This window comes from Oryctolagus cuniculus, chromosome 11, assembly GCF_051225735.1.
Source record: "Oryctolagus cuniculus isolate XC-2025 breed Fujian yellow rabbit chromosome 11, ASM5122573v1, whole genome shotgun sequence".
NCBI lineage: Eukaryota > Metazoa > Chordata > Mammalia > Lagomorpha > Leporidae > Oryctolagus > Oryctolagus cuniculus.
The window spans coordinates 2,747,153-2,774,982 of NC_142877.1; the positions used below are offsets into that span (position 1 = coordinate 2,747,153).

Below are 27,830 nucleotides of genomic sequence, written 5' to 3' on the forward strand. Positions count from 1 at the left end.
TGCACAGAACCAAGAAAAGTGCCTGGTTTGTCCACATTCATCAAACTGTGTGCGCGTCCCGCTGCCAACTCTGCGTCCAACAACTCAGCACGAGGGCTCCAATCTAAGAGGCAGCTGTGGGTGCGGCTTCCTCGTGCCCCTGTCCAGGGACTGAGGCCTCCCAAAGCCAAGGCAGCGTGGAACAGCTGCTCCCGTCCCCCCAGTGTCCCCTCCCTGCCCTGCATCTCGGGGCGCCAGCTCCCAGGTGCACATCGCCCGCTCACCCCCTCTGGAGGCCAGCCGTGTACTGTGCACAGCCATGAAATCAGGGGCCCTTGTCCACACTGAAGGGGAGGGTCAGGGTGGTGACCGCCCATGGCCTGGGCCGCCACACGGGCCGCCTGCCAGGGGAGTTCTGGCCGCAGGGTCTCCCAGCAGGGCAGCACCTCACCTGTCCTGGCGGTGCTTGGTGGCCAGCGCTCTGTGCAACTCCTCAATGACGCGGCTTGGGGGCAGCGGTCGGTGGACGGCGGTGAGGTGCGGAGACCCGGTGGGCGTGGAGAGCTGCCCTCGGAGGGGAGGCTCAGTGCCCTTCGTGCCTGGGCCTTGGAAGAGCACGGCTTGGCCTGGGGTATGAAACATGAGAACGTCACTCTTCATGTGGGACAAAGCACCTGGCTGAGGCTGGAGTGGGGGGCAGAGAGGATGGCTTTCCCGGACCCCACCAGCCAGCCCGACAGCTGTGGAGACAGGAGCAGGCCCCTGCTCCCACACTAGAGACCGCAGCCGAACAAGGCGAGGCCCACCCTCCGCCCTCAGCGAACACGAGCCCAGCGCATGTGGAGGAGCTCGGAGATACAGAAACCACGGCTTTGCCTCGCACAGACTGGGCCTCTGGTCTCAGCCTGCTCCTTACCAGAACACAAGCCTTGGACAAGGCATCTGAGCCTTGAGGCCAGCGTCCACCGCCATAAACAGGGCCATGAGCCCCCTACAGCCCACCCACTGGAGCTGAGCAGCTGGTTTGGGGCTACACCCTCAGGGGTTCACACCCTCTCCCCACTGAGACGCATCTCGGCAGGCTCCAGCTGGGCCACGGCAGACGAGTCAACTCCTTTAACTTCAACAGCAGAAAAGCGGATCTAAACAACCTACTCCCGAACCCCAGGATCCACAGAGGAGCCGCAGAGTTCAGGACGGACTGCAGGTGGAGGGAAGCAGCTCCTTGCTATGAACTCCTGTCCTGGGCCTGCCCAGAGTCCCGGTCAGTCACAGGAGCAAAGGGTGAAAGTGGCTCAGAGCGGGTGCCCCATCCAGACTGGCTCTTGAGTGGACAGAGGAAGGAGGTGGACAGAGGTGGTCCCAAGGGGAGAGGGATGCACACATCTCACCTGTGCCGGGTTTTGTGGTCTTGGAGCCAGCTTTGGGAGGCGGAGTGGGCAGCCGTGGGGGGCTGGGGAGTTGGCCCATGGATCTCTCTGGGGGTCTGGGAGGACTGTCCAGGGGGTCAGACCCAGCTAAGGCTTGAGAGAACTCAGCGGCGGTGGGCAGGGGGCTGCCGGCGTCTGCTTCGTCACTGCTGGACGCGGATGGCATTGTGGCTGGTTCAAAGGCAAGAGAGGGGAGAAAACACGTTTGTGGTGGCTGTGGAGGATGAGCAAGTAAGCAAGGGGTACGGGAACGTGGGGTCAATGGGAAACGAAACACAGGGTCCCTCTACATCGGGACCCAACCTCCACGAGGTCGGCACGCAGGGTCCCTCTAAATAGGTACTGGAGCTCCTTGAGGTCAGCTACCAGCAGAACCATCAAAAGGGGTGGGGAGGGCATTTTAAGAGCACTGATGACCCCCCCTTTCCCTACACAATAGGTTTGTGCCAAGCTCCCACCTCACCTGGGAGTGCGGGATTCCAGGGGAGGACAAGGTGTGGAGTCAGACCCTGCCAGACTCAAGTGGCCTCTGTGGCCTTGCTATTGCCACCCAGGCTGTCTGTGCATCCACTCACACCTGCACGGCCCTGCACTGACATCGCCCCTCACAGCGTTATTTCAAGGCTCAGATGGGCAGTGGCAACAGATGTGTGCCTGGCACGTCAAGTCCCTATTCAGCAGCTAGGGTCTTATGTGTCTGGGTGTCAGGCACCCTGCGCCCCTGGCACCAGGGCTGGACTTTGAGAAAGGATGAGTCCCACCCCTCTCCCTCACCGCCTTGAGCACCTGCACCCCTGCTCTCTCCCAACCCATCAGCTCTCTCTGCCTCCTCAGTCTCTGCCCAGCACAGCTTCCACCCCTTCCACAGCAGTCTCTCCAAAACCCCGAGCCCTCAACCTGGCTTCCTTGTCGTTCAACTCTGGAAAAGCCCCACCTAGGATGAAGCCACTGCCCACCTACCCTGCCAAGTGCCACAGGAGGAAGACGGGACACAGAAGACACCATGGGGACCATCCGCATGCCACCATCCAGGCTGGCCTCTTCTGCAAGCAACTGCTTCAGCCCCTCCCTGACCCACAGCTTCTCGCCTCTTGCCTCGGTCCCACTACGCGGCTTCACCTCCAGCTTTGCAGGGGGACCCGAGGCCAGCAGAGGGGCTCCTTGAAGGTTCCCAGCTCTGACACAACCTGCTGTGCCCAGCACCTCCTAGCTTCCTTCCCTGACCCGAGATGGCAGTCTCCCCTGGAGCCCCATACTCCCTGGCCTCTCCGGCACTCCCCAGTGCCACGCCCCGAGGAAGGCGAGTGCCACATCACCTTGTTTCCTTCTCACAGCTGTGTCACAGGGATGACACTGCCCTCTCGCTGGCATGTCTCAGGCAGCAGAGTGCTGAAGCCTGTCTGGGTTTCTAGGTCAGCCCATGTGGGATGCACTTATCTGTCAGGGGAGGGTTTCAGGGCTCCAGCTCAGCTGGCGCTATCCATGGTGCTGACGCAGGAGGCGGGGCAGGCGGCTCCCTGTTCCCGGAGTGCTTTAGATGCACACATGCCCCACGCACCCCAGCAGCTGCCGTTTTTTTTTTTTTTTTTTTTTTTTTTTTTTTTTTTTTTTTTGACAGGCAGAGTGGACAGTGAGAGAGAGAGACAGAGAGAAAGGTCTTCCTTTTGCCGTTGGTTCACCCTCCAATGGCCGCCGCAGCCGGTGCACCGCGCTGATCCAATGGCAGGAGCCAGGTACCTATCCTGGTCTCCCATGGGATGCAGTCCCCAAGCACTTGGGCCATCCTCCACTGCACTCCCGGGCCACAGCAGAGAGCTGGCCTGGAAGAGGGGCAACCGGGACAGAATCTGGCGCCCTGACCGGCACTAGAACCCGGGGTGCCGGCGCCGCAAGGCGGAGGATTAGCCTAGTGAGCTACGGCGCCGGCGCCATTAGTTTTTGTTCTTTACCAGACTGTCCAGATCCTCCCTGTGGGCCTGGGAGTCTGGACAAGGGGGCAGCATTTGAACTGGGCTCCCCAGGTCTGTATGGAGGCATCACAGAGGGCAGGGTCGCCAGGGAGACGGCAACATGGGGTGAGGGTCCTCACTCCTGGGTCGGCCACGCAGGCACACTCGAACCTGCACTCTGGGGCAGCTGTCCTCCAGCTGTTCACCAGCAAAGCACTGGTTCAGGCCCCTCCCACAGCCTGATGAGCCACTGACGGATGGGCCCCAGAAACACAATCCTCTCTGCCCAGAGGTCAAATGGGCGAAACAGAACCCGTCCAAAGCCAGCTCCTGAGTTCCAGGACAAACTCTCCCAGGCTCCCCTCCTCTCAGGCACCTGTCTTCCGATCCACCTTCCGTTGCTAATGGACAAGTGTGGATTCAGGCACTCTTTGAGGGGATGTGGGCATGGCCTTGAACAAGACAGCTGTCCAGCCAGACTGGATGCTACACATGACACCCACTGCCCTACCAATTATAGCTGATTCCAACTAAATTCTCGGAGATACACTTTGTCCCCTGCATAAGCTGCCTGGGCCTCTGCTGCAGCCTCCTCATTGGCCTCTGGCCTCCCACCCTTGACCCCTGCCAAGCTCAGTCCATTCTCTACAAGGGGCCAGGAGACTTTTCCTGAGGAAGCCAAGTGGTCACTACTTCACTGTGGGCCTTAAGGTCTTGGTTGCAGTTGCACCCTTGTGGTGTGGAAAGCTCTAGAAGGCCTGACCAATCCAAACAGCAAAACCTCTGCCCGAGGTGGACACACAGCTACCTCTCACCCTGAGACTGCCCAATGGAACTCTGGGATGGTGGGACTCCCGGCTCCCTGTCCATATGCTGGCCATTTGCCACACATGAGCACTGAACACTTAGCAAGCAGCCCGTCCAATAAGGAACTCAAATTCAGCTTGATTTTTGTTATTTTATAATAAAGTGTGTGGCTGTGTGGCGAGAGGCTACTGGTCTAGCTGAGAAGCTCTGGGTTTTCTGGGAGGGAGTCCATGGTAATCAGGTCACCCCCTCGGCCTGGGAGACCTCAGAGTAAAGGATAAGCTGCCTTGTACAGCCCCACCCCCTGCCCTGACAGCCCTGGGTCCCGACACACCAGCACCTGCACGCTGACCACACCCACACATGGACCACCGATGCGCTGGATCTGCCCTCGGACAAACACAGCTCCCCACGTCCGCCACCAGATGGTCCTCTCCCACTGCTCTCCGTGAGTCTGTGCCGCCATCACGTGTCACAACCTGCTAAAACCTCCAGTGCTGAACCACATCCTCAGACAAAAGCAGAACACAGGACAGCAGCCTGTGTCCTCCCTGTGCTGGTGACCGTGCAGGCTGCTTCTCACGACGGAGGCAGAGTGCACACCCAGGGTCAGGGTCAAGGCCGGGAGGGGACAGGCTGGCGCTCAGCCGGGCACAGGTCCCTGACTCCACGGGATGTCTCTGCTGAGTGTGTTCACTGACTTGCTCCTGGGAAATCCAGACCTGGAGACAAAAACCCTTCAGACTTTGCAGGCCCAGAGGAAAAACCAGCAACCCCGTGTGGTGTCTACACAAGAAGAAACCCAGCGCTGCTCTGGTTTGGGGCACACCTGCTCCCAGTCACCCCTGCTGAGACCCTGGAGTCCAGCAGAGGCCAGCCTGAGGGGAGGGACGTGGGCTGGGGAACCTCCGCCGTGGTCAGCCTCTCTCACCCCAGGACGCCAGCTGCCCTTGGTTTCAAGGTGGGCAAAGCGACTCGCAGGCCCCCAGACGGAGGCTCCTCTGTGCCCAGCAGCCGGCAGCAGGTACGGGGGGCCCAGCACAGGCGCCGACGGTGGAGGATGGCTGCCGGCCACAAAGGCAGGTGCCGGCCACGGGCGAGACCCCTCAGCTTGTTCCTCAGACTGGCGACCACCGGAACAAGGCCCGGCGCCATGCAGAGGTGGGCAACTGGCAGCATCTGACTGGCAGCCCGCAGTCTGCCAGCCCCTGTTCTAGACTTCAGACAACTCACCTTCCAGAACATTCCAGAGGGGAACAAAAGTGTATCTCCTGCTTGGTCTGCGTTTAGATTGTAGAGTGCCGTGGTTAACACAAAATTCCAGTCCTGCCACTCACGTGCTCTGTGGCCTTAGGAAAGTTACCTACCCTCTCTGGGCCTCTCTTTGTCTGAAAATGGGAGACTGTAGTGCCCATGGAACACACCTGCTGGACACCACTCTACCTACAACACCCAGCCTCAACCAACGACCGGGGCACTGAACAGGCCATGCCCCCCTAATGTCAGAGCAGGGGTTCCTCCGGGCTGTGTAGGAGCTGCCCTGTTGCTGGTGCAGCAATGGCGAAACAAAACCAGGAAACACAAAAGCACCCCAGCAAGGCCCAAAGTCAACCCAAACCACCAAACCAGTCTCGCAGCCACCGTCTCCGGCAGGGGGCTCTGCCTGAGGTAGCTGGACACGCCCCGTGTCTGTCTGTCTGTCTCTCTCTCTCTCTCTCTCTCTCTCTCTCTCTCACACACACACACACACACACACACACACACACACACAGGAGCAGCCCGCCCCATCCAGGCGTCACCGCCGCTCAGGAGACGCCTGCGGCAGCCCTGGACCCTTCTCTGGACCCTGCCCCTCCCCAGCCGCCCACAGGGCTTGCTTGCTAAGAGGCCGACTTTGCAAGGCGGCCGTTAGTGTCCCTGCAGGACCCCAGGGGCTCCTCAGGTGCCTTCTCCCTCCAGGGAGTCACACTCTGACCATGAACTTGGCCAAGGCAGAGAGCAGGCCCAGGGCCAGCACCCACGTGGCAGCTGCTGCCTGAGAATGTGGCTTTCCTACTGCGAGACGATGTCTGTGATGAAGTCATCCACAGGGCCCAGATGCAGGCAGCTCCCTGGGGGCTGGGGCTGGGGGACAGACACGGGGGAGGGAGCAGGGACAGCAGTAAAGAGCCTGTCTTCCCCCAGCTCTGCAGGAGACACTGGAGACCCCCTAGCAGCCACTGTAAACATCTCGTATTCCCTGTGTGGAACTAGCTTGTCACGCAAACCCCATCCCGCTCCCGGCAGGCCGGGAATGAATGGCCGGGCCGAGCCCAGGCAGCACCTATGCATCCCATGCTGAGCAGTGCGGGTTCTGCCACCACGCCCTGCGGCCAAGGTCCTGGGTGACACCACCACGGGCCCTCCCTCTGTCACCTCAGCTCCGGATAGGTGGTCACCTCCAGCAAGTCCAAGCTCAAACCACCATGCACAGCCCAAGGTGCGAACCCCGTGCTCCCGGCTCAGCCGTCCCGTGTGTCTTGGGCCCCTCGGAAGCTTTGTCAGCCCCCATCCTTGGGGCAGCACCTGCCACCTCCTGTTCTAGCACGCCCACGCCTCCCTCTCTCAAACCCCACTCAGCCCTCAGACCAGGAGCACACTCAGCCCGGGGAAGTCCTCAGTACAGAATCACAAAGCCAGGGGGCTGGACCACACGCGCCCGAGAACAGAAGCGGTATGGACGGAGCCCAGTGCCCCTTGGAGCTGCGTAGGCACAGCCTGTGGAGGGGGAGCAGCAGCCCAGCCTTGGGGCAGAGGGAGGGGCTGGGTCAAGGGCTCGGCCACAGGAACCAGGCAGGGCAGGTCCCCTGGGCCGCCAGACCCACGCCCACCGCTGTGGCCCGGCAAAAGTCATTGCCTGGGGCGCGGAGGGACAAGGAGGTGCTGAGAGGGAGGGCAGGCGCCGCCGCCACCCTCAGCTCCACGCTCCTGGCGCATTCCCAGGCCAGGTGACGCTGACACAGAAGCCCTCTCGGCAGACGCCTGTGGGTGCTGTGGGCACAGGGACAGGAGGTGGAGCAGCTGTGACGCTGGTGGCCCTTACTTGGCAGGGGAGAGAAGCCCACCCGGCTCTGAGGCAGAAACACAGCGGCCAGTCCTCTCGGCCTGGGGCCCGAGCTCCCGCTCCTGGAGACCTGAGGAATTCACTTTCCAGCCCTGTCTGTAGCTTGACCTCTGATGGGGAAACAGCTCCTGGTGCCACAGGGAGGGTTCCAGGGGACCGCAGCCAGGATGGACGGGGCAAGGGGGAGTTCAAAGGCCTTCGGATCCTTAGTGCCGTCCGCTTTCTTCCTCACCAGCCTGTCCCCACAGCCTGCAAAGCGTCCCCACCACTGCCGCAGCGTGCACGTGCAGATGCACACTAAGTCCCTCCCACACCCCCGTGGGCCCGGACACACTCCCACGACTTCCCGTGTAGCAGAGGGGACGCGGCTCAGGCAAGGTGCCAAGCACACCTGCAGGAAGCAGCCAAGAGCCCGGTGCTGGGCCCCAGTGGTTTCCCCTGCACCTGCACCACCCCCTACCTCACCGGGCACCTGGCTGGCCCTGGCTCCTCTTGAGAAAGGGGCTCAGGCTGCCAGGAGGGAAGCCCCTGCACCCCACGTCCTACCCTATTGCTGTGGGGTCACCTGAGTGCCCCACCGGACCCTCACTCCAGTGCAGAGCACTTTCCTGGCCAGGACCCTGGGAGGAGGGGAGGCAGGAAGGTCGCCGCACACATCTGTGAGCACCTTCGCTCACCAGCTGCGCCACACGCCGGAAGAGATGGGAGAAAAACATCCCCGCAGACTTGCAGACCCAGCCGGGCAGGGGGCACAGCAGGGCGGGGAGCGTGGGCGTGGCATCCTGACACCACCACCCCAGGAGGGCCACTGCCCCAGCCCTGCCATCCTGGGGCCAGCGCAAGGCCCCAGGGCTCCAGCCACTACCTGCAGCATCCAGGCAGGCGTCAGCGCACAGTGGCTCCTCCAGGGAGGCCTGGGCTGTCCCAGCGGCCAAGGGGCTTCCTGGTTGCGCGTCTTCCGAGGTCAGCGTCTCTGGCTTCGGGGGGGACGGCTCGCTCTGCGAGGACTGGGGGCCTCCGTCAGGGTTGCACACTTTGCTGTCTGCATCTGCAAGGAAATCCAGCGTGAGCAGGGCCCCGCCTCCCTCCTCCAGTCCTCTGAACTCATGGGAGGGGCCTCCCGCGATGGCGCCCAGGCCCTGGCATGCGCATTAGCAGGTCCTTGCCACATCGCATCCTCCCAGGTGGGCCCCGGACAGCCCAGCACACCTCATCCCCACCCCAGGTTCTGCTCTGGGTGCCCACCCCACAGTGCACACTGTCACTCAGACACCTCGGGGAGACTGGACGCTGCCCCCAGCCCCCTCCCACACCCACACCCACACCCTTCACCATGGGCCTTTGCCAAGTCCCCCCTCTGGCCACACCCCCTGCTGTGTGGCTTTGGCCAATGGGACGCCAGGGCTGTGAAGCAGCAGTGGCTTCCAAATTGCTTATTCCCAGGACCCCAAAGCCCTCACCCTGACATGTCCTGGCCACCAGGGGGCAGCAGGCACCAGGAGGAGAGAACGCCCAGCCCCAACCCACAGTGGGAGGTGGCAAGAAACCTTGACACGCCCTGGGGGTGCTGGGTTGTCAGTCACTTGGGCTGTCTTGGCCGCAGAGAACTATGGGAAGCAAGTATTGATGGCTCACTCCCTGCGCACCTGGCAAAGAGGAGCTCATCGGACCCTGCCCACGTGCCCAGGTGCCTCATGTGCTGAGAGGCCACACAGGCGACCACACACGGCACAGGGAGCCCAGCGAGGAGGCACAGCCAACGACAGGGGTGGGGGCACTCAGAGCAGGCCCCCCCAGGCCTCGGCAGCTGCCTTCCCAGAAGTGAGGGCATCGAGGCTCCTGGTGCAGCTGGGGCAGGGCCTGGCCCCTAGGGGGTCTGAGTAAGGGGCTGCGGTCACACAGCCACCAGGGGCAGGCCCCGGACCACAGTCACCCTGAGAGAAGCCACAGGGTGCGGGGGTCCTCAGGAGGTCCCCTGCATTTCCCCCACTGAGGCACCACGGCCGGATCGCGGTGCAGACCCTAGAGCTCTGGGCAGCAGCGTGGCCTGCACAGGGTCACGGCGTGGAACACCGACCACGCTGACTTCCTCCCACGCTGCCTCTCGTGGTGGCCGGGGACACGATCACACCAGAGCCAGGGCTGCGCTCTGCCCAGCTCAGTGCCGCCTGCCGCCCTGTGTCCCTCTCATTCCCGAAGCACCCTGGTCGGACAAGAAGTATACAGTGACACCCTTGCCATGCATGCAACCCACAGCCGACGTCTCAGCCTCCTGGTCTACCCAGCGGGGACGGCATCGCTGCTGGCTTCGCAGCACTACGGCGGGAATCAGCGGAGTTCACAGGTGGGACGCAGCTGGCACGCGGCAAGCACGCCACGGCACTCGCTGTGATGGTGCTGCCCCGACGCCCCACGAGGACACGAACAGCAGGGAGACCTGGCGGTGCGCAGGGCCGACGTGCCCACACGCCTGCAGGCTTCCCATCATCAGGGCCCCCGCCCCACGTGCCCTCACAGGAGCTTGGTCTGTACCCCCACCGGACATCTCCCCCCGGGGCACATCAGTCTCCTGAGGGCAGAACAAAAAAGTGAGGAGCGCGGGGAGCTGGGGCCAGAGAGCTCACCCTGCAGCCGCGTCACCTGCGCAGAGGTCAAGGCTGCCCACGACCCTTCCCGGAAAGGACCGGAAGACAAAAGTCTTGGACTCTGGGCCAGGAGCCACGACGCCCGAGCTGCACGCTCCGCCCGCGGTTATTGCGTGCAAAGGCCCCTTAGGGAGAACGCCGAGCTCCGAGGCCTCACCGGGCAGGGCCTGGCCAGATTCCAGCCACGGCGACAGCTGCCCACCCGGACCATGCCACGGCCTTCTGGCCCCTTCCCCGTCACTGGCTTATCCATCGCTGATGACCACTGCAACCACCCGCCACCCTGACCTGGCGGAACTGAAGGCGGGAACAGCCCGGCAGGTGCGGGCTTTGCCTGGATACAGGAGAGGCACACGGCAGGTGCCGCTCGCCTGGCCCTCACCACTGCCCTGTGCCGGTGAGGCTCCCGCCACTGCTCACAGCTGTGGATGCCAAACCTCAGACAGGGCAGGTTGTGTGCTGCTGGGGACTGCCGGTGTCGTGGATAATAAGTGCATTCCCACGACTGTCAAGGCAACCTCAGAATCCAGGGGTGGCTGAACCGAAGGCCGGGGGCTCCTGCCTGAGCCAGGCAGAGGCTCCATGCCCAGCTGCAGCCCTAGGAGTCCTGCACCTGTGTGCAGCCCGGCAGCCCTCGGAGGACTTGCTTGGGCTGTGCTGAGCACCGGCTCATAGTCACGGTCAACGAAAAGTCACAGTTCCCAAAATAGCCCTGGTGGCAGGGCCGTTGCTAAGAAACGGGGGTGGGGGGAGAACGGCTCATGCCCTGCTCCTCTGCACGGCTGACCCCTCCCGGCCGCTCTCCAGCCACTGCCCTTCTCTGTCCAGGGCTGCCCAGGGGAGCAGAGAGAGAGTCAGGGCGTCACATGGGCAGTAGGGTGAGAGGGAACTGCCACACGCACACGCATGCATGCACACGTGTGTGCGCTGTGAAAGCACACGCATGCTCACACGTGAGTACAGCTTTGTGCACAGCACGCACAGGCACACACATGCACGCACGGGCACACACACAGCCCCGGCGTTCCTGACACACGGACCTGATCTCGTGCCATCTAATCCCCAAGGAAAGGCTGCTCGTGAGTCTCAGGCACAGAGCACAGCACGGGGTGACGGCCCCCACCCCACGCGGGGAGGGGAGGGTGAAATTCCTCGAGGCGTTTACGAAAAGGCCGAGTGCACAGTCTCAGGGGCCAGGAAAGTTGGGAGCATTGGCAGCGTCCGGGCCAGAGACGCCCACGCTCCTCTCCTTGCTTCCCGCCTCTGAGGACCAGGCGGAGGGGCTGGGAAGGGACCCTTCTCACCAAAGACCCTTGTCCACTCCTGGTCAGAGATGCTCCAGAGAGGGGCACCCCCCCAGCCCTGGCACAGCCTGCCCTTCTCCGACTTTCTCACAACACCACCAACAGACCCCTCCCAGGCCCGGCAAGTTGCCACGTGCAGGGCAACGTGGGAGCCAGGATGGCCACGTGAGCAGGATCACCAGGTAACAGCCCGTGGCACCAGGACACGCGTGTGCCTGGACACAGTCTCGTCACGTGGGGTCTCGGGTTCTCTCCAGAGGTGTTGTCCAGAGGCCGGCGGCACAGCCACTGTGCCCGGCTGTTCCCGGCAGGCATGTGCACTCACACGCGCGTGCAGGGCGGAGGGCACTCCTGGGCTTTGTTCTGGCCAGCAAGACCCCCATGAGAGTTTCTGGGCCACTAGGAGGCAGTTCTGGGAGGGTCTGCGGCCCTGCCCCTCTCCCCTCCGCAGTCTCCCACCACCCATCCTATGGGAAGGCCTGGCCGCTGTGTGGACAGGCTCTGCGAGGGCAGGTTGGCCACAGGGGGGCGCCCATGGCTGCAGAGTGGTCCCCTCCTGGCTGGGAGCAGAAGGGGTGGTGCAGGCCAAAGCCAGGAGGACACCACAGCAGCTGACACCCCTGCGAGTGACCACACCCGCAGGGAAGCAGGAGGGCTGGCTTCCTGCCCCTGGCCCGGGGCCCAGACTCTGAGCTGGGAAGGCGTGGCTGCAATTCCCCTCACGGAGACTCCAGGCCCAGGATGGATCACAGGGCGAGGCCGACCTACAGTGCGCGTTCTCAGCAGGTGCATGAGCTGGGCAGTCCCAGGGGCCTGCGGCTGACCGTCTGCACGGATCCGCTCATTACTCAGTGAGACGCTCCGTGAACGCCTTCCACAGCAGGCAAGACCAGTCCCTGCCCAGAGCAGCCCTGGTGCCCTTCCCTGATGGGCCCCTCAGAGACCCCCTGGCCTCGCTCCCAGCCAAGGACAAGCTCCTGCTGACCCCGGGCCCACGAGCCTGCCTTGGGGCCTCTGCGAGCCCAGCTGTGTGGGGGCAGGGAAGGCACAGGGTCCTGGACCCAAGTCTCTCATCCTCCCCACTTCCCGCCACCGCTACCTGCTTCCAGGTTCCCTCACGGGGTCCCCGAGGCCCTGTGCGCCCTTCCACCTGCTGCTCCTTAAGCCGGAAGTCGCTCCCACTTCCCGAGTCTCAGCTTCCCAGCCTTTGCGACACCAAAGTTGCAATCGGCCAAGAAGGCTCAGCCAGCGCCGATTGATGCCAGGGTCTCCCCTGGGCCCCACCCCACAGCACTGCCATAACCGCCACTTGCCAGGTGAGCCCAGCACACAGCAACCTTAGAGGCAGGCTCTCTCCCACCCACCTCCAGCCCCAACTCAGTTTCTCCAGCACCCTGCCAGCCCAGGCAAGAACCCCGTTAGGACCGCGTCTGTGTGTGGGGTTAGCTAGCATCTGGGCTGCATGGGACCCTGTTCTGAGAGCACCGTGCCTCGCCCACCTGTGTCCCTGGCAGCTGGCACGTGGCCCACACTCAGTGCAATGGCGTTGATCACTGGGCACATGCTCAGCTTGTGGGGAAATTGGCCTCTGTTTCAGGCCACTCCGGCTCCTGGTCCACAGTCATGGATCAAGAGAGACAGGTGGGGTGAGGACGAGTAGACATCAACCTGGGGCTGGGGTCAGGCTACTGGACTTCACGTGTAGACCCGAGTTCCATCTGAATCTCACCTCTCTAGGAGGTTGGGAAAATATCCACAAGAAAAGCAATGGGGTGCCAGGGATGAGGAGTTGGGACAGAAGCGCAGAGCCAGCCCCAAAGCCCAAGGTGTCTCCCACCTGACTCTCTCCAGCAGAGGTTTGCTGAGCTCTGCCCGGAGGCAGCAGGTGCACTGTGCCCTTGTCCGACACCAGGAAGTCCCCATGTCCCCAGGACACGAGGCCACCTGTCACCTGGCTGCTGCCGACCACCAGCCTCTGGGCCCCTGCTTCACCTCAGCCCACACCACCTCCCCAAACCCAGAGTTTAAAAAAGCCAGACTGCATTTCTTCTACAAGTTCTCCTCTTTAATTATTCAAGGGGTAACTTCATTGTGGAAAGGGATAAGCTCTATCTCCTCACTCTTTGTTCATCAAAGACAGTATTTTTAGAATCGATGATAAACAGTGTCAGCGCTGATCAGATCCTCATTTTCCCAGCCTAGGAGCCACAGCAAGGAGAGCTGGCGGAAGGGATTCAACACGCCCGAGCTGGGCAGGTCTGGGTGCCATTCGAGTTTCCAACTCAGCAAGGCCATCGCCCAAACCAGAGCCGGCAGGGCACAGCAACCCTGAGCGCTCTCCCGCACGTCTGGTCTAGGATTAAGTGGTGTCCCAGGCAGCTCCCCCTGAAAAGTCATCAAGAGGCCCTGCTCCCCGCGCCTAAGGAAAGGAGAGGAGCTGCGGGCGGGCGGCAGAGCACGACTGGGGGGGATAAGATCTGGATCTGTTCCCTCCGTGAGCTCCCCGACCCCGACTCCCGAAGCATTTGAGGACAAAGACGCTCGTGACAGCTTCAAGACGATGGGGCGGGCGGACGCTGGATGGACTGCACAGGTCTCAGGGAACCGGCTCTGCGAGGCCGCACTGCCTAACCCAAGAGGCAGCAGCTGGACCCGCTCGAGAGAGCATTCCAGGCACTGGCGAGTTCCGGTGAAACCGAGGACCGAGAGTCCCCGAGACCCGGAGGGCCGGTGCCAGGATCCGTGTTCTCAGTCCCACACCTGCTGGAATGCCTCACAGGAAGGGGAGGAGTCTGGGCAGAGAATCACGTAACGATGGTAACGGCCTTTCTGGAAGACGCCAAGACCACTCTCCCCAGCGGGGACCACACCCAGAGGTCTGCACGCGGCAGCACATCTCAGCTCTACGCTGAGGGACCTGGAGCAGCCACCCTGAGGCCCACGTTCCCATCCTCACACCAGGGGGAAGAAGCAACCCCCACGCCCCAGCGGTGCTGCGAGGAGAGACCCAGGTGGGCACGCCCAGCACATCACACACGGGGCCTTTGGACGCCCACGGGGACCACGTGCATGGACCTCGAACACGCTCGGCACCCACAGTGTTCTTGGTCTTTCCACGCCCTGCTGGGAGCTTCATGCACGTTGCGGTGGGAGGGGCTGGTGCGTGAAGGAAAAACAACGTGCCCAGACCAGAGGGTGCAGCGTGAACACGGGGAGAACTGGAGGAGAAAACAGAAGCCTCCGTCCCCTGTAGAGGAACCAGGATGCGCCCCGTGCCCCATCCCTTGCTGCTCATGCCCAGGAAACGGCCCTGCCCCCTCCAGAGGACCCTCCCAGGGCTCGGCCTCCTGACCTTGACCCCCGGCCTGGCCTCCCGCGCCCGGGGCGTCCACTCACCCTGCTCCATCATCTGCAAAAGGCCCTTCTTGATGAGCTGCTCGCGGCCTTGCCTGCCCGCCGTCTTCTTCTCCAGCGCTGCACGAGAGACAGCAGGTGAGTCACGGCCACGGGCACCGCCAGCAGCCAGCGCCAGCCTCCCGGTTACAGAAACGCCACAGAGGGTGCCCTGGGGCGTGGTGGGGGCGGGGCCACCTGGCCAAGTCAGCACTTCCTGAGCGAGGCACACGGAGCACAGCCGAGGAGGGGCCCGGTGAGAAGACGGTGAGAGGCACACCGCCTCTCTGCGCCAGCTCCCATGGCCATGCCATCCTCCTCGAGGTCTCTGAACCTACCAGCTCCGGAAGGAGCTCTCCCTGCCCCCCCACCCTGGGCGCTGCCCTGTGGCTCCTGCGCTTCCTGTTGGCTGTATCCCGACCACACTGCTGTGGGCTCAGACACCAGAGCCCGTGGGCAGCTCCCCAACCTGGCTCCCCGACCCTGCAGGTCAACAACAGCTTTCAAAGAATTCGCCAAGGGCAGAGGTGGGGAGAGGCTGTGGCACAGCAGGTCACGTGGCCACTTGGGATGCTGGCATCCCGTATCAGGGGGCCTGGTCCAAGTCCCGGCCCCTCTGTGCTGCGGATCCAGCTTCCTGCAAATGCACACCCGGGAGGTATCTGGGCTCCTGCCACCAGCGTGGGAGACCTGGGTGAATCCCTGGCTCCTGGCCTCCGCCTGGCCCAGCCTTGGCTGTTGCAGGAATTGGATATAAAATGTCTTTGTCTCTCCCCTTTGCCACTCTGCCTTTCAAATGATCTTTAAAAAGCTGTAAAAGTAATTCACCAAGTGGACAGGGAGGCAGGAGGCCAGCCCCGGTGCCCCCTGCAGCAACCCGCATTCCCAGATCTTGGCAACCCCTCCCCCACTTCGGCACGGTCCTTCCTGCCTCCCAGACCCACAGCTCAACACATGCCAGGGACCCACCAAGTCCTCCCTGGCCTGTCCCGGGGCACCCACACCATCACTGCTTTCCTCTAACTGCCTGGACAACGTGCCTACAGGTGCTCCCAGGTTTCCAAGCACAGAACTCTAAGCCTCTGGACGTGTTCCACGAAGGCACAAAGCACCTGCTGTTGGGCCCCAATCAAAAGTGGCCACTGGGTGCCTGCCTCAGCCCCGTGCCCCGGGACAAAGCCAGCCCAGCTCTTGGACTTCATGTGCAAGGGATGAGGCAGACTGGATCCTGACAATGACAATGGAATTAGTCTGCCCAAAAGTATTCATTGAGGACCTATTACGTGCATGGGCTACGGCGTCCCTGGGGAGCTCAGCCGAGTCCTCCTCCCTTCACAGAGTGGTGTAGGCGATTTTATGAAGCATTCACTCGATTCTAACTAGTCATGGTTACTAAGCACCTTGATTCTAACTAGTCATGGTTACTAAGCACCTACTATGCGCCTGGCACTGCAAGGTACATGGATGCAGCCATCAGCTGCACAGGCCCAGCCTTTGGGCAGGACAGACGACAGCGTCCGCGAGTGTGTGGGGGGACAGATCAGAGCCGGGCGAAGCAGCCCCCAGGCCCAGGAGGGAAACCCTGGCTCAGCAGGGACAGACGCTGTCAGCAAAGGAGAAGTCTTCCTTTTAGGAGCTGTGGTTTCCAAACGCATTTCAAGTTGCCGACGGAGACACTGGCTCTGGGCGGAGCCCCGGAAGCAGCTGTGGTACTGGCTGACAGCGCCCAAGCGGCACCTGCCCCCAGACTCGGGTGGACGCTTCCACTCTGAAGTCTTGGGCTCAGGGGTGGGACCTGGTCTAGCTGTGGCATCTGAGGCAGGGAGCTGCCCTTGAGTGGTGGTTACAGGAGCCTAGTCCCTCCGGCTTCTGTCTCTGCCGTGGGGCTCACCACGTGACCGTCCCTACACACACACTGCCAGACACCAGCCTACGGGGGCCGTCGCATCCTCAACCGTATCTTCCGAATCCGGAGCCTCCCTCCTGGGGGCTCCTCTCCAGTATCTTAGTGAGAGAAGGAGCCGGCACCCCAACGAAACAGAAGAACAGGAGGAAGGCCTGGGAGGGGACCGCGCCCCACTGTCCCTGGAGCTCCTGGAGTTTCAGCGGGGACACAGGACCTGCCTGCATTGGCCTGAGGGCCTGCAGTGACCAGAGAGCAGCCCTGTCTATCGTCCGCTCTCGGGGATGAGGCCTCACCCCGCTGGAGGTCGTACAGTCTGGAAACGGCTGACCTGGACCCTGGCCAGCTGCTACCCCTCCTGTTCACTCTGGGCCAGGTATACAGAAGGCGCTGGAGGGGCTTAGGCCCCGCCCCTCAGCAGGTGCCCTGCCCGAGTCCGTCACAGCCAGAAGCCCCTGGGAGGAAGTGGGTGCCGTGGGCGTGGCTTTGGGTGGGGTGGCCCCAGGTGAGGAGGGGAGCCCAGGTCTTGAGAAAGGAGCAGGGGGAGCAGCCCTGGCGACGGTGCGGTGTTGGCAGGCAGGCCTGCGAGTCGGAGGCCCCGGAGCAGGTGAGCTCTGTGCCCGCATGTGGGGTTAGAAGGTTGAGCTCCTCCCCCGAGGACCCCGAGGACTGCTGCGCTGGGCCAGTCGCCAGGGTGCTCGGGGGCCCTGCAAGGTCGCGGGGACCTTGAGGTTGACTCCTGCGTCTCCCCACCCCACGCCCCCGTTCTGGTGTCTGGATATCCTCAGAGCAGCACCGCACTTTGCTTCCTTATTCTAGAACGTCCTTCCACCCAGAGCTGGGCTGCCACTTGTCTTGGCGTGTCAGATCCCGATGTCACAGGCGTCGCTGGGGAGGATGAGATGAGAGGACTTAGAGGAAGTACGGAGCCAGGACTGGGACACTCCGGCAAGGCCCCCAAGGCTGTCCCCTGCCCGGGCGGGGGCTCAGGAAGGGTAGCAGCTGGCCAGGGTCCAGGTCAGCCGTTTCCAGACTGTACGACCTCCAGCGGGGTGAGGCCTCATCCCCGAGAGCGGACGATAGACAGGGCTGCTCTCTGGTCACTGCAGGCCCTCGGGCCAATGCAGGCAGGTCCTGTGTCCCCGCTGGAACTCCAGGAGCTCCAGGGACAGTGGGGCGCGGTCCCCTCCCAGGCCTTCCTCCTGTTCTCCTGTTTCGTTAGAGTGCCAGCTCCTTCTCTCACTAAGATACTGGAGAGGAGCCCCCAGGAGGGAGGCTCCGGATTCGGAAGATACGGTTGAGGATGCGACGGCCCCCGTAGGCTGGTGTCTGGCAGTGTGTGTGTAGGGATGGTCACGTGGTGAGCCCCATGGCAGACAGAAGCCGGAGGGACTAGGCTCCTGTAACCACCACTCAAGGGCAGCCCCTGCCTCAGATGCCACAGCTAGACCAGGTCCCACCCCTGAGCCCAAGACTTCAGAGTGGAAGCGTCCACCCGAGTCTGGGGGCAGGTGCCGCTTGGGCGCTGTCAGCCAGGACCACGGCTGCTTCCGGGGCTCCGCCCAGAGCCAGCGTCTCCGTCGGCAACTTGAAATGGGTTTGGAAACTGCAGCTCCTAAAAGGAAGCAGGCCCTGGCACCACCAAGGTGGGGCTGTGGATGTGGGAGGGCAAGGGCCACGGTGGGACCTGTGTGGGCCGTGGGCTCACAACCGAGTGTGGCCAGCAGGTGGGAGCTGTGCGGGCCGTGGGCTCATGACCCAGTGTGGCCAGCAGGTGGGAGCCAGCTGCCAGTTCACATCATGGCTGCAGCCCCGCCCCGCCCCACACTGGATGGGTCTCTATCAGCAAGGCCCAGGTGACCTGTGCACACCTGTGCCAGGGCAGCTCTCTGTGGGCGTGGCCAGCGCTGACGGTGCCCAGCCAGGTGGGACCCAGAGGTGCCCCAGGAGGCCGAGCGGCTCCTGCGCCCCGCGGTGAGGGCCTGGGTAGACTGAGCTCCCGCTGGGGTGGGAGGCGGCACCAGGCCCGCGTCGCCTGCCTCGCCGGTGCAGCCCCGCTCTCCCAGCGGCTTACCCGACGTCGTCTGCTTCAGCTTTTCGTTTTTCTTTTTCCTCCATTTCCAGGGTTTGAAGATCCTGCCCAGGGTGGCCAGCTTGCTGCTCCTCCTCACCGGGGGGGTCCGCGTCCCTGAGAGCAGAAATTCGGAGCGCGCTGGGGGGGCCTGGTCCATCTCATCTGGAGGCGAGAATGGGGGAGGGGGAGGCCCAGTGAGCGGTCGCCAAGGTGACGCCCTGGCCCCAGGGGCTGGGAAGGTCATCAGGTGATGGACACTTGGGGCTCGTTCTGCCTGGGGGTGGGGGTGCATGGGGCACACAGCCTGGGCCCTGCCCCCCATGCAGGAGCTCCCTCCATCAGCCCCCTTACACAGGGAGCTCTGTCTTCATAAGACCTCCCCTGCCCCAGGACCTTTGCTCATGCCATGCCTGCCACCCACCTGATCTCCCTCACAGCTGCTTCTCTTTCCCCGGTGACCTCAGCTACTCAGCTAAGCATCACTTCTCCCGGGACGTCCTCGTCTCCCTCCTGCCCCAAGTGTAACCCTTGTCTTATGCTCCTAAAGCTGACAGAGGCACCAGGGAGCTGCAGAGACCCCGGGGACCGTCCTCCTGCCAGGAAGCAGGCCTGGCACAGCTGTGGATGCCAGCACAGGGCCCGGCCATGGGAGGCGCTCAGCGGACAGCAGGAGCGAGTCTGGGGAGGCACATGGCAAGATGCTCCCCTGGGGCCCCCTACACCGGATGTGCTGGGGCAGCTTTGCTTTCCGTCCTAGCCAACCACCGTTCCTACATAGCAACACGCATCCCACGCTACACAACAGCTGTGGGCCGGTGCAGTGCCCCCTGCTGCCCCATACACACACCGGTGGTCAGGAAAGGGACACCTCGGGGCAGCAAGGACCTGAGCCCCATCTGGCTCAGATTCACCTCCCAAGGGCACTGGGTGGGACACAGCAGACAGGTGTCCCAGGAAGCTCCTGGTGGTGGTGTGGACCACACAGGAGACAGGACAGGCTCGCCTCCGTGGCATGAGCCCTCCACTCACAGACCTGCGCACAGATGCTGGGCACCCAGAGTAGCGTGCGAACAGAAAACAGCCGGGACAAACCGCCAGGTGAAATGCAAGGAGACCCCGCTGGGGACTGTACCACGTGCAAGCTGGGGGCGCAGGGAAAGCATCTGTGGGCCACCAGACAGGGAGCCCCGGCGGCTGCGGGCCAGGGAGGGGCAGACTGGACACCACCAAAGGCCTCGCACAGCCTTGCAGGACAACCGATGGGCACACAGCTTATTCTGTGCGCTCCTCCTCTTCCTCCCTCCACCCACGGACGCCAGATGGGCGCAGAGCCGCCAGTCCTCGTGGCCGGGAAAGCCGCTGTCCTGGGAGCACTGGCACAACCAGCGGGGACGGGCCAGGTCTGCTCGGCCTCCAGGCCTCACTTGAAGATGAAGACCCCCAGGGACAAGGGTCATTGTCACTTTCTCTGTACCCCACCTCGTTCCCCAGAAACACGGTGAGAGGAAGGCAGCGTTGGAACCCGAGGCACAGGAGAGGGAGCAGGCCCACGGTGCCGAGGGGTTAGGGAAGGCCCCACGGGAGGACACACACAGGGGCCTGAGCTTCCCAGCAGCCCAGGTGAGAAGGAGCCGAAGACAGAGCAAACCACAAACCAGGTCCCAGCTCCGACGGTTTGCCACCTGCATCGCTGTGACCCTGGTCCGCCCACCAACGCCTCCGCCCCGGAGCCCACCCTGGGCTTCCGATTGGGCTCCTGTGATAAGGGGAAGAGGCCTGCAGCCGTATCACTTCCCTTCCCTTCAGGACAGAGTGCGGAGTGACCGCCAAGCCGCGCCGCCCTCGGTGCTGTCCACAACACACTCACATTCACCCTGCGCCTCTGGGGACCAGAAGGAGACGGCTGAGAAACCTGGCTCCCCAGACTCCGGCCTCGCTCCGCACCCCACCCGAAGTGCTGACCCCATTCCCCTCCTTCCCGCCCCCTCCCTGGGTTGTGGCCTCGTGGGGTGGGGTCTCTGCTCCTTGCTGTGGGCATGAGTCCTGCTTCAACCAATGGAAGGCGGGCAGAGGGCCGGTGCCGCTGCCTCAATCCACCCACCATCACCATGCTCACCAAGCTGCCTCCCCTCTCCCCCTCCACCTGTGTCCTGGTGGGCAGGGCCGGTACTGGGGGGTCCCACCCATCTCTGGCACGCAGTGGGCCTCAGCACACAGATGAGGGCACAGGTGGGCACCCAGGCCACCGAGCAGACCCTCTCCCTGTTCCTCTTATGCTTCCTTCCACCATTCGACAAGCGGGGACAGACACCAGCCCCACGCAGCGCTCACGCGAGGCACGGACATATGTGGTGATCAAGGAGGCAGAACCCCTGCGTCGCGGGGCTCCAGACGCCCGATAAGGACAGATAAACCCAGGGCTCACGGCCCCACACGTGACAGCTCCCCGGCGTGCCTGGCTGCTGCCTCTTTCTCACACCGTCACCCGCCACGGGGACACACACACACACACACACACACGATTCCTTTCCTACACATGCCAATTAAAGCTCCTTAAGGGCTAGGCTCTGGTGTTCAGTGCTAGGGTTGTGACACAGTGCCGGGGTCCCCAGGGCTTGTGTCAGCTGTGTGGCCTCCACCACGAGGGCGCGAGGAGCTGGTGAGGCCTTTGGGAGGCCAGCCCTGCACCAGGTCATCAGGTCCCCAGGGCACTGCCCTCTGAAGGGCTCTGTGCTGGCCTTGGGCGTGCAGGGCTGTCACAAAGGAGCGAGCCTGGCCCTGGCTCTCCAGCCTCCTGTCCTGAAACCGAGACACAAGCAAACCTCTCTTCTTGAGAAAGTACCCAGCCAAGCCCGTCTCTTAGAGCAACGCCACGTGGACAAACGTGACTGGCTTGGAGTCGGTTCCCTACCACACAGTGGCATAGGTGAGGCAGGACCGCACCTGCTCCTGGACAGACAGCCCGGCAGGTCTGGGGTGCACTGTGCCTGCTCCAGTGAGCCTGAAGGGTGGGTGCCAGCCCAGGCTAAGGGCGTAAGGTGGGGGAGGGGCTCTGAGACTGCTGGAGCAGATGCGAAACGGGAGAGGGCGCCCCAAGCAGCAAGGGGCTGTGGCAGGGACAGGGTGGGTGGCCCGCAGGGAGGCAGAGCAGTGGGTGAGGCGTGCAGATGCCCGGAGGGGCATGGGGAGAATGCAGGGCCCTGGGCAGGGGCTTCAACTTGGCTCAAAACCTGGCAGGGACCCACGGGGGGGTCCTCAACCCCGAGGTCTGATCGGACTGTGTGAGCCGGGCGCTGCGTCCGTCCAAGCAGCTGCTCAAGGGGTCCCGCCGTCACCAGGGGCGCCAGGCTGTGCCACTCGGGACCCCTCCATTCCTTCTTTCCCGAGGTGGTCCAGGCCCAGGGCCAGGCATGGGGCAGCTTGGGAGGGCTGTGACTTCTCACCTGAGACGGGACGCCTCCAGGCGCATAAGGTGAGGTGCAGGGAAGAAACCGCCTATGCACCCCAAGTGCAGAGTGGGCACTGTGGGTCACTGAGTGCGGGGGCGTGGCTGCCTGGGCACAGGACACACACACGCGTGTGGGTGGTGGGTGTGCCTACGGGGCACAAGTACGTCCACATGAGTGTGTACTATGGAGTCCACCTAGTACATACGTGGGCGAGTGTGTACCACGGGGCCAGGCGTGTACATAAGGGAGTAGATGTGCACTGATGGGCTTAGCCGTGTGTGTGTACATCATGAATCAGGTGTGTATACACGAGTGGATGTGTGCCTGTGAGCCAGACATGATATGTGTGTGGGGGCGGGTGAGTACCCGTGGACCAGGTGTGTACATGTGTGTGTGGGTGAGTACCCATGGACCAGGCATGTGCGTGTGTGGGTGAGTACCCGTGGGCCAGGCGTGTGCGTGTGCGTGTTGGTGAGTACCCATGGGCCAGGCGTGTGCATGTGTGTGTGGGTGAGTACCCATGGACCAGGCGTGTACATGTGCGTGTTGGTGAGTACCCGTGGACCAGGCGTGTACGTGTGCGTGTCAGTGAGTACCCGTGGGCCAGGCATGTATGTGTGTGGGTAGATGTGCGGCTGTGGGCCAGGCATGCACCTGTGTGGGTGGGTGTACAGTCATGGGCCAGGTGTGCACGTGTGTGGATGGGTGTGCGGCCGTGGGCCAGGCATGCACCTGTGTGGGTGGGTGTATAGTCATGGGCCAGGTGTGCACGTGTGTGGATGGGTGTGCGGCCGTGGGCCAGGCATGTACATATGTGGGTGGGTGTGCAGCTGTAGGCCAGGTGTGCACATGTGTGGGTGGGTGTGCAGCCCTGGGCCAGGTGTGCACGTGTGTGGGTGGGTGTGCAGCTGTAGGCCAGGTGTGCACGTGTGTGGGTTGGTGTGCGGCCGTGGACCAGGCATGTACATATGTGGGTGGGTGTGTGGCTGTGGGCTAGGCGTGCACGTGTGTGGGTAGGTGTGCATCTCTGGGCCAGGTGTGCACGTGTGTGGGTGGGTGTGCACACAGACCTCTCAGGGCAGCAGCCTGCAGACCTGGGCAGGTGCGTCTATGGAGTGCAGGACAGATGGGAGGGCCTGCGCCTCTTCTGTGGAGTCTCCTTGGCCTTCCCCCTCTCCCAGTGGGGAGGTGCAGACACATTAGCACGTCCCCTGCAGCCTGGGTAACAGGGCTGCTAAGTTCCTGGCACCTCTGCCTCCTCGAGGCATTAGCGGCTCATTAAGGGAATGTGCTTTGCCACCTGGAGCATCTGCGAAGGGAAGCGCCAGGCATGGGAGGCCTCGCACAGCTGCCCAGGGAGGGGCCCTGGAGCTGCAGGGGCCAGCACCAGCCCCTCAGCAGCTGCACCCGGTCCCCGTCCCCACGCCGGCGCACAGTGTCAGTGTACTGTCCCCAGCCCTCTCCGTTAAGACCCCACAGGCCCAGAAGCGAGGGGCTGCTGTAGGCCCCCACGGTGGCTGACCTCACTCTGGTGGGCCAGGCCCTGTCCTCCTAACACTGCCGCCTTCCAGCCCAGCTCTGTCCACTCGGAGATCCCAGGAACCGTGGGTGATCCGCCCTCCCAACAGGAGCGACGGAAGCGCCACGAGAACCACACACAGCCTGTTCCCTGCGGGGGTCCCTGGCACCTGCTCCGCCTGGGAACGCAGGCGCGGGGCTGCCACATGCGGGAGCCAGGGCCTGCCCCGCCCCCTCTGACCCCGTGCTCCACCCCTGCGCTGCCCTGGGCAGTTCGGCTTCCTCACTGGTTCTCCCCAGCCCTGTCCTATCCTGTTCTTCCGTCTCACTGGGACGCCTTCCCCCAAAACACCGGAGAGAAAAACCCCAGCCGAGCGGGGGAGTGAACCAGGCACCCAGTGCCGTGAGCCCAGCATCTGCCTTCCTAGGGAAGACACGCAGTACAGGATCTGGAAAAGTGGTTTCTCCCTCATTTGTCCCATTTGTCCAATCGCAAGCTCATTCATCAAGGCGAGTTGAGTTTGGGACAGCACCGTGAACAGCGCTGTGTGCCGACTCCCTCTGCGTGGGGTTCACAAGTGCAGGAAGGAGGCAGTGACTTGAGAACAGGATGGGAGCAGCGAGAGAGGCAGACAGACGCTGGGATACGTCCGAGTCAGGGCGGCCCCTGTTTCTCCACTAAGTGCTGCTGCCCCAGACAATCCATGGCCATGGTCGGACAAAGCGCTGTGCTGCGACCCCAGGGGCCTGGGCGGTCACTGACCACAGGAATGCAGAGGCAGAGCCCCTAGTCCAGAAGAGGCCACTTCTGCTCGGGGGCGGGAACACACGGAGAAGAGAAGGCCCCTGAGCATGGGAGGGGAGGGCTGTGATGTCCACCAGGAGGCTGCAAATCCATAAATCCCGCAGGAGGCGGTGTGCATAGCGGGCAGAGACAAGATCTGAAGTCCCCAGTTTCCAAGATGCAAAAGCCCAGGGAAACCTCTACGCAAAAATCAAGACCCACAGCCAGCTGATCTTTGACGAAGACGCCGAGATGCACCAGGCAGGCGGGCATGTAGACAGCGGGCATGCAGGCATGTAGGCAGGCGTCTACACTCTGCTTTCTGGTGGGGAACTGGATACTCACACGCAGAGAACGAAACGAGGCCCCTACTTCTCACCGTGTACAGAACCCAACTCAAAACAGATTAAACTCCTAAATATGAGACCTGAAATTCTGAAACCAGTGGGGAAGGAAACGTGGGACAAAGGCTTCAGGACACAGGAATGGGCAAGCATGTTCTTCCGGTTTAGACCCCAAAGCGCAGGACACTAAAGCAACACAGACAGATGGATTCCATCCAACCAGAGCTCCTGCCCTAAGAGGAGATGGGTGGAGAGGCCCCCCAGGATGGGAGGAAATACCTGCAGACCACGCACCGACCTGGGGTAACAGCCAGGGAGAAAGAACTCCAACAGCTCAAACGCAAACGCAAGGGAATCAGATAACCCGATTCTAAAACGAGCAGCTGACTGAAACATGTTCTCAGAGGAGGACACGCACGTGACCAACAGGCACCCGGGAAAACGCCCAGCGTCACAGTCCGCAGGGAACGCAAATCAAAACCACCACAAGCTTGCACCTCGCCTCGCCTGCTCTGCTCTGAGCAGGAAGACAACGCGAGTGCTGGCCAGGACACTGAAGGAGACCCTCAGCACATCGCTGGGGACTGTAGCTTAGTACAGTCTGCAGGGCCGTAGCTGTGGCGTAGCGGGTAAAGCCACCGCCGCCTGCAGTGCCAGAATCCCATATGGGCGCTGGTTCGAGTCCTGGCTGCTCCCCTTCCGATCCAGCTCTCTGGTGTTGCCTGGGAAAGCAGTAGAAGATGGCCCAAGTTCTTGGGCACCTGTGTGGGATACCCAGAGGAGGCTCTGGCTCCTGGCTGTGGATTGGCACAGCTCTGGCTGTTGCGGTCAATTGGGGAGTGAACCAGCAGATGGAAGACCTCTCTCTCTGCCTCTTCTATCTCTCTCCCTCTCTCTCTATCTCTGCCTCTTCTCTCTCTGCCTCTTCTCTCTCTCTGCCTCTTCTATCTCTCTGCCTCTTCTATCTCTAACTCTGACTTTCAGATACACAAATACATCTTTAAAAAATTTAGTGGGGAGGAAGTGACTCTCGAATGCCCACGATGCTCTTCCCAAACCCTTCCAGGCTTTTTCCTGCCACTCCGCCATCCTGTCCCTTAGAGCCTGTGGCCGATTCTGCTCCTTTTTGATGGAAAAACTGCTGCCTTTTCCAGGCTGGAGGAAACGGGCCGCAGCCACCGCAGAACACAATTCCCGGAACCAGGCTCCCCCAACCCAGCACCAGCCCGTGCCTGGGCCCAGATTGGGTGAATGAGTAAGTCAATGAATGAATCAAAGGAGAATTGTCTGTGAGGCGGACGGAAGCCGAGCCCCACAGAGGCGGGGCTTTCCACGCCAGCACTGGGGGCCGCTCCGGGACCCCCACTTCTACACCACCTGCAGGCCTCGCGGGCCTTCAGCCCCTCTCGCTGGCCAGGGCAGTGCTGAGACAGCCAGACGAGACACGAATCACGGCCACGCTCAACAGGGAACGGCCAGCTCTGGAAACGGCTGGAACGGACACTGCACTTAGGAGGATACATTTTTTGAGTGCCCAAGGGGCGCCGCCCACACTGTGTGTGTGCATCCCAGGCTTAGGGCCCCGAGAAGCAGGGCTACGTTCTCAGCTCGGTTCCCGCCCAGCAAGTGGAAGTTTGGGGCACACAGCGGGTGCTCCAGCTCGCTAAGCTCAACGTTACCATCTGGGAGTGGCACCAGCGCTTCCCAAAGTGGGTTCCACGGAGCCCTAGCGTGGGGAGAGGCTGTGGACGGAGGCAGCTAGAAAACGCTGTCTACACTCACAGCCTTCCCCCGGGTGCCGGCTCCTGGAGCAGGGCGGAGGCTGGGAGAGGCCTTCAGTAGGCAGTGCTGCCCCGCGGTCCTGCCCGCTCTTCCCAAGCAGAACCAGCAGGTGGCGCCGTGAACGTCCCACGGTCTAGGCTCCCGCAGGCCCACAGAAGTTGTCAGTGGACTTGGAGCAACAAACCCAGGCTTATGCACCCGGAGCGTACTGCTGCCAAGCGGGGCCAACGACAGCTTCTTTTCTAGAAAGCCTCTCCCCCACTCTGTCTCCTGAAGGCAGCAGGAGTCTCTAGACCTTGAAAACAGCTTCTCCCACTGCCTCGGGCCCCCCACGGCAACGAGGCTGAAGTTAGGACCTGAAACGCGGAGTCATCCAGCTGCAACCCCGGGAGAAACCAGGGCGTGACTAAAGCGGCTTTCCCCCCGCCCGTACGGTGAAGAACAGCAAATCCAAGGAGACCCATCTGCTGGTATCAGCTCCACACGCCCGCCAACGGCTGACCGGGCAGCCTGGCATCTGGCCGGCCCTGCAAGTGGAAGGAGGCCCAGAGCTGAGTCAAGTGCCTGTGAAGACGCTGTGTGCCTTCGGGAGCCTGAGTGGACACCGGTGGGGCCTGGGGAGGGGAGGGGGCTCCGGACAGCAGGGGTGTGTGTCCTTGACACCATCATCCTCATCGTCATCGTCATCATCAACCCTTTTGTTGTCTGGCTTGCAGGGTGCTGCTGCATCACCACCACCACCATCACCATCGTCACCACCACCACCACCGTCACCGCCACCACCATCACCACCACCACCACCATCGTCACCACCATCAACACCACCACCGTCACCAGCACCACCACCACCATCATCACCACTGTCACCATCACCACCACCATCACCACCACCACCATCACCACCACCACCATCACCACCACCACCACCACCATCACCACCGTCACCACCACCACCACCGTCACCGTCACCACCATCACCACCACCACCGTCACCAGCATCACCACCACCACCACCACCACCATCACCACCGTCACCAGCACCAGCACCACCACCAGCACCACCATCACCACCAGCACCACCGTCACCAGCACCAGCACCACCACCCTCCCTTTTGTTGTCTGGCTTGCAGGGCCTTGCCGTGTTTGCACCAAGCAGAACCTCCCAACCATTCCCGCGCCAGCAGTGCGTGGAGGCCTGGCCCGGCTGACGGCTGCTCATTCAGAGGCAGCCTCTGGACATCGGCCTTTAGGGGCGGGAGGGGCCGGAGTGTTTCCGAGGGGCCTTGCAGAGGACGCGGCGGGAGACGGGCGGGAATCCAGACACGCAGTCCCGCCCAGCAGCTCGCATGCTGACTCCCAGGGCTGG

At 62.7% G+C, this 27,830-nt stretch overlaps 1 protein-coding gene across 3 annotated transcripts in view; it reads right to left on the bottom strand.

Annotated features, from left to right (window-relative positions):
* Positions 1 to 27,830, bottom strand: part of PHACTR3 (phosphatase and actin regulator 3) — a 228,891-nt gene that overhangs the window by 77,200 nt on the left and 123,861 nt on the right. For all 3 annotated transcript variants that reach the window (XM_051835075.3, XM_017337824.4, XM_089306954.1), the window contains exons 2-6: positions 18,588 to 18,749; positions 14,614 to 14,691; positions 8,134 to 8,316; positions 1,371 to 1,580; positions 431 to 605 (exon numbers count right to left, since the gene is read on the bottom strand). In XM_051835075.3, coding sequence (XP_051691035.3) covers positions 431 to 605; positions 1,371 to 1,580; positions 8,134 to 8,316; positions 14,614 to 14,691; positions 18,588 to 18,749 — 808 coding nt within the window. The remainder of the gene's footprint in view (positions 1 to 430; positions 606 to 1,370; positions 1,581 to 8,133; positions 8,317 to 14,613; positions 14,692 to 18,587; positions 18,750 to 27,830) is intronic.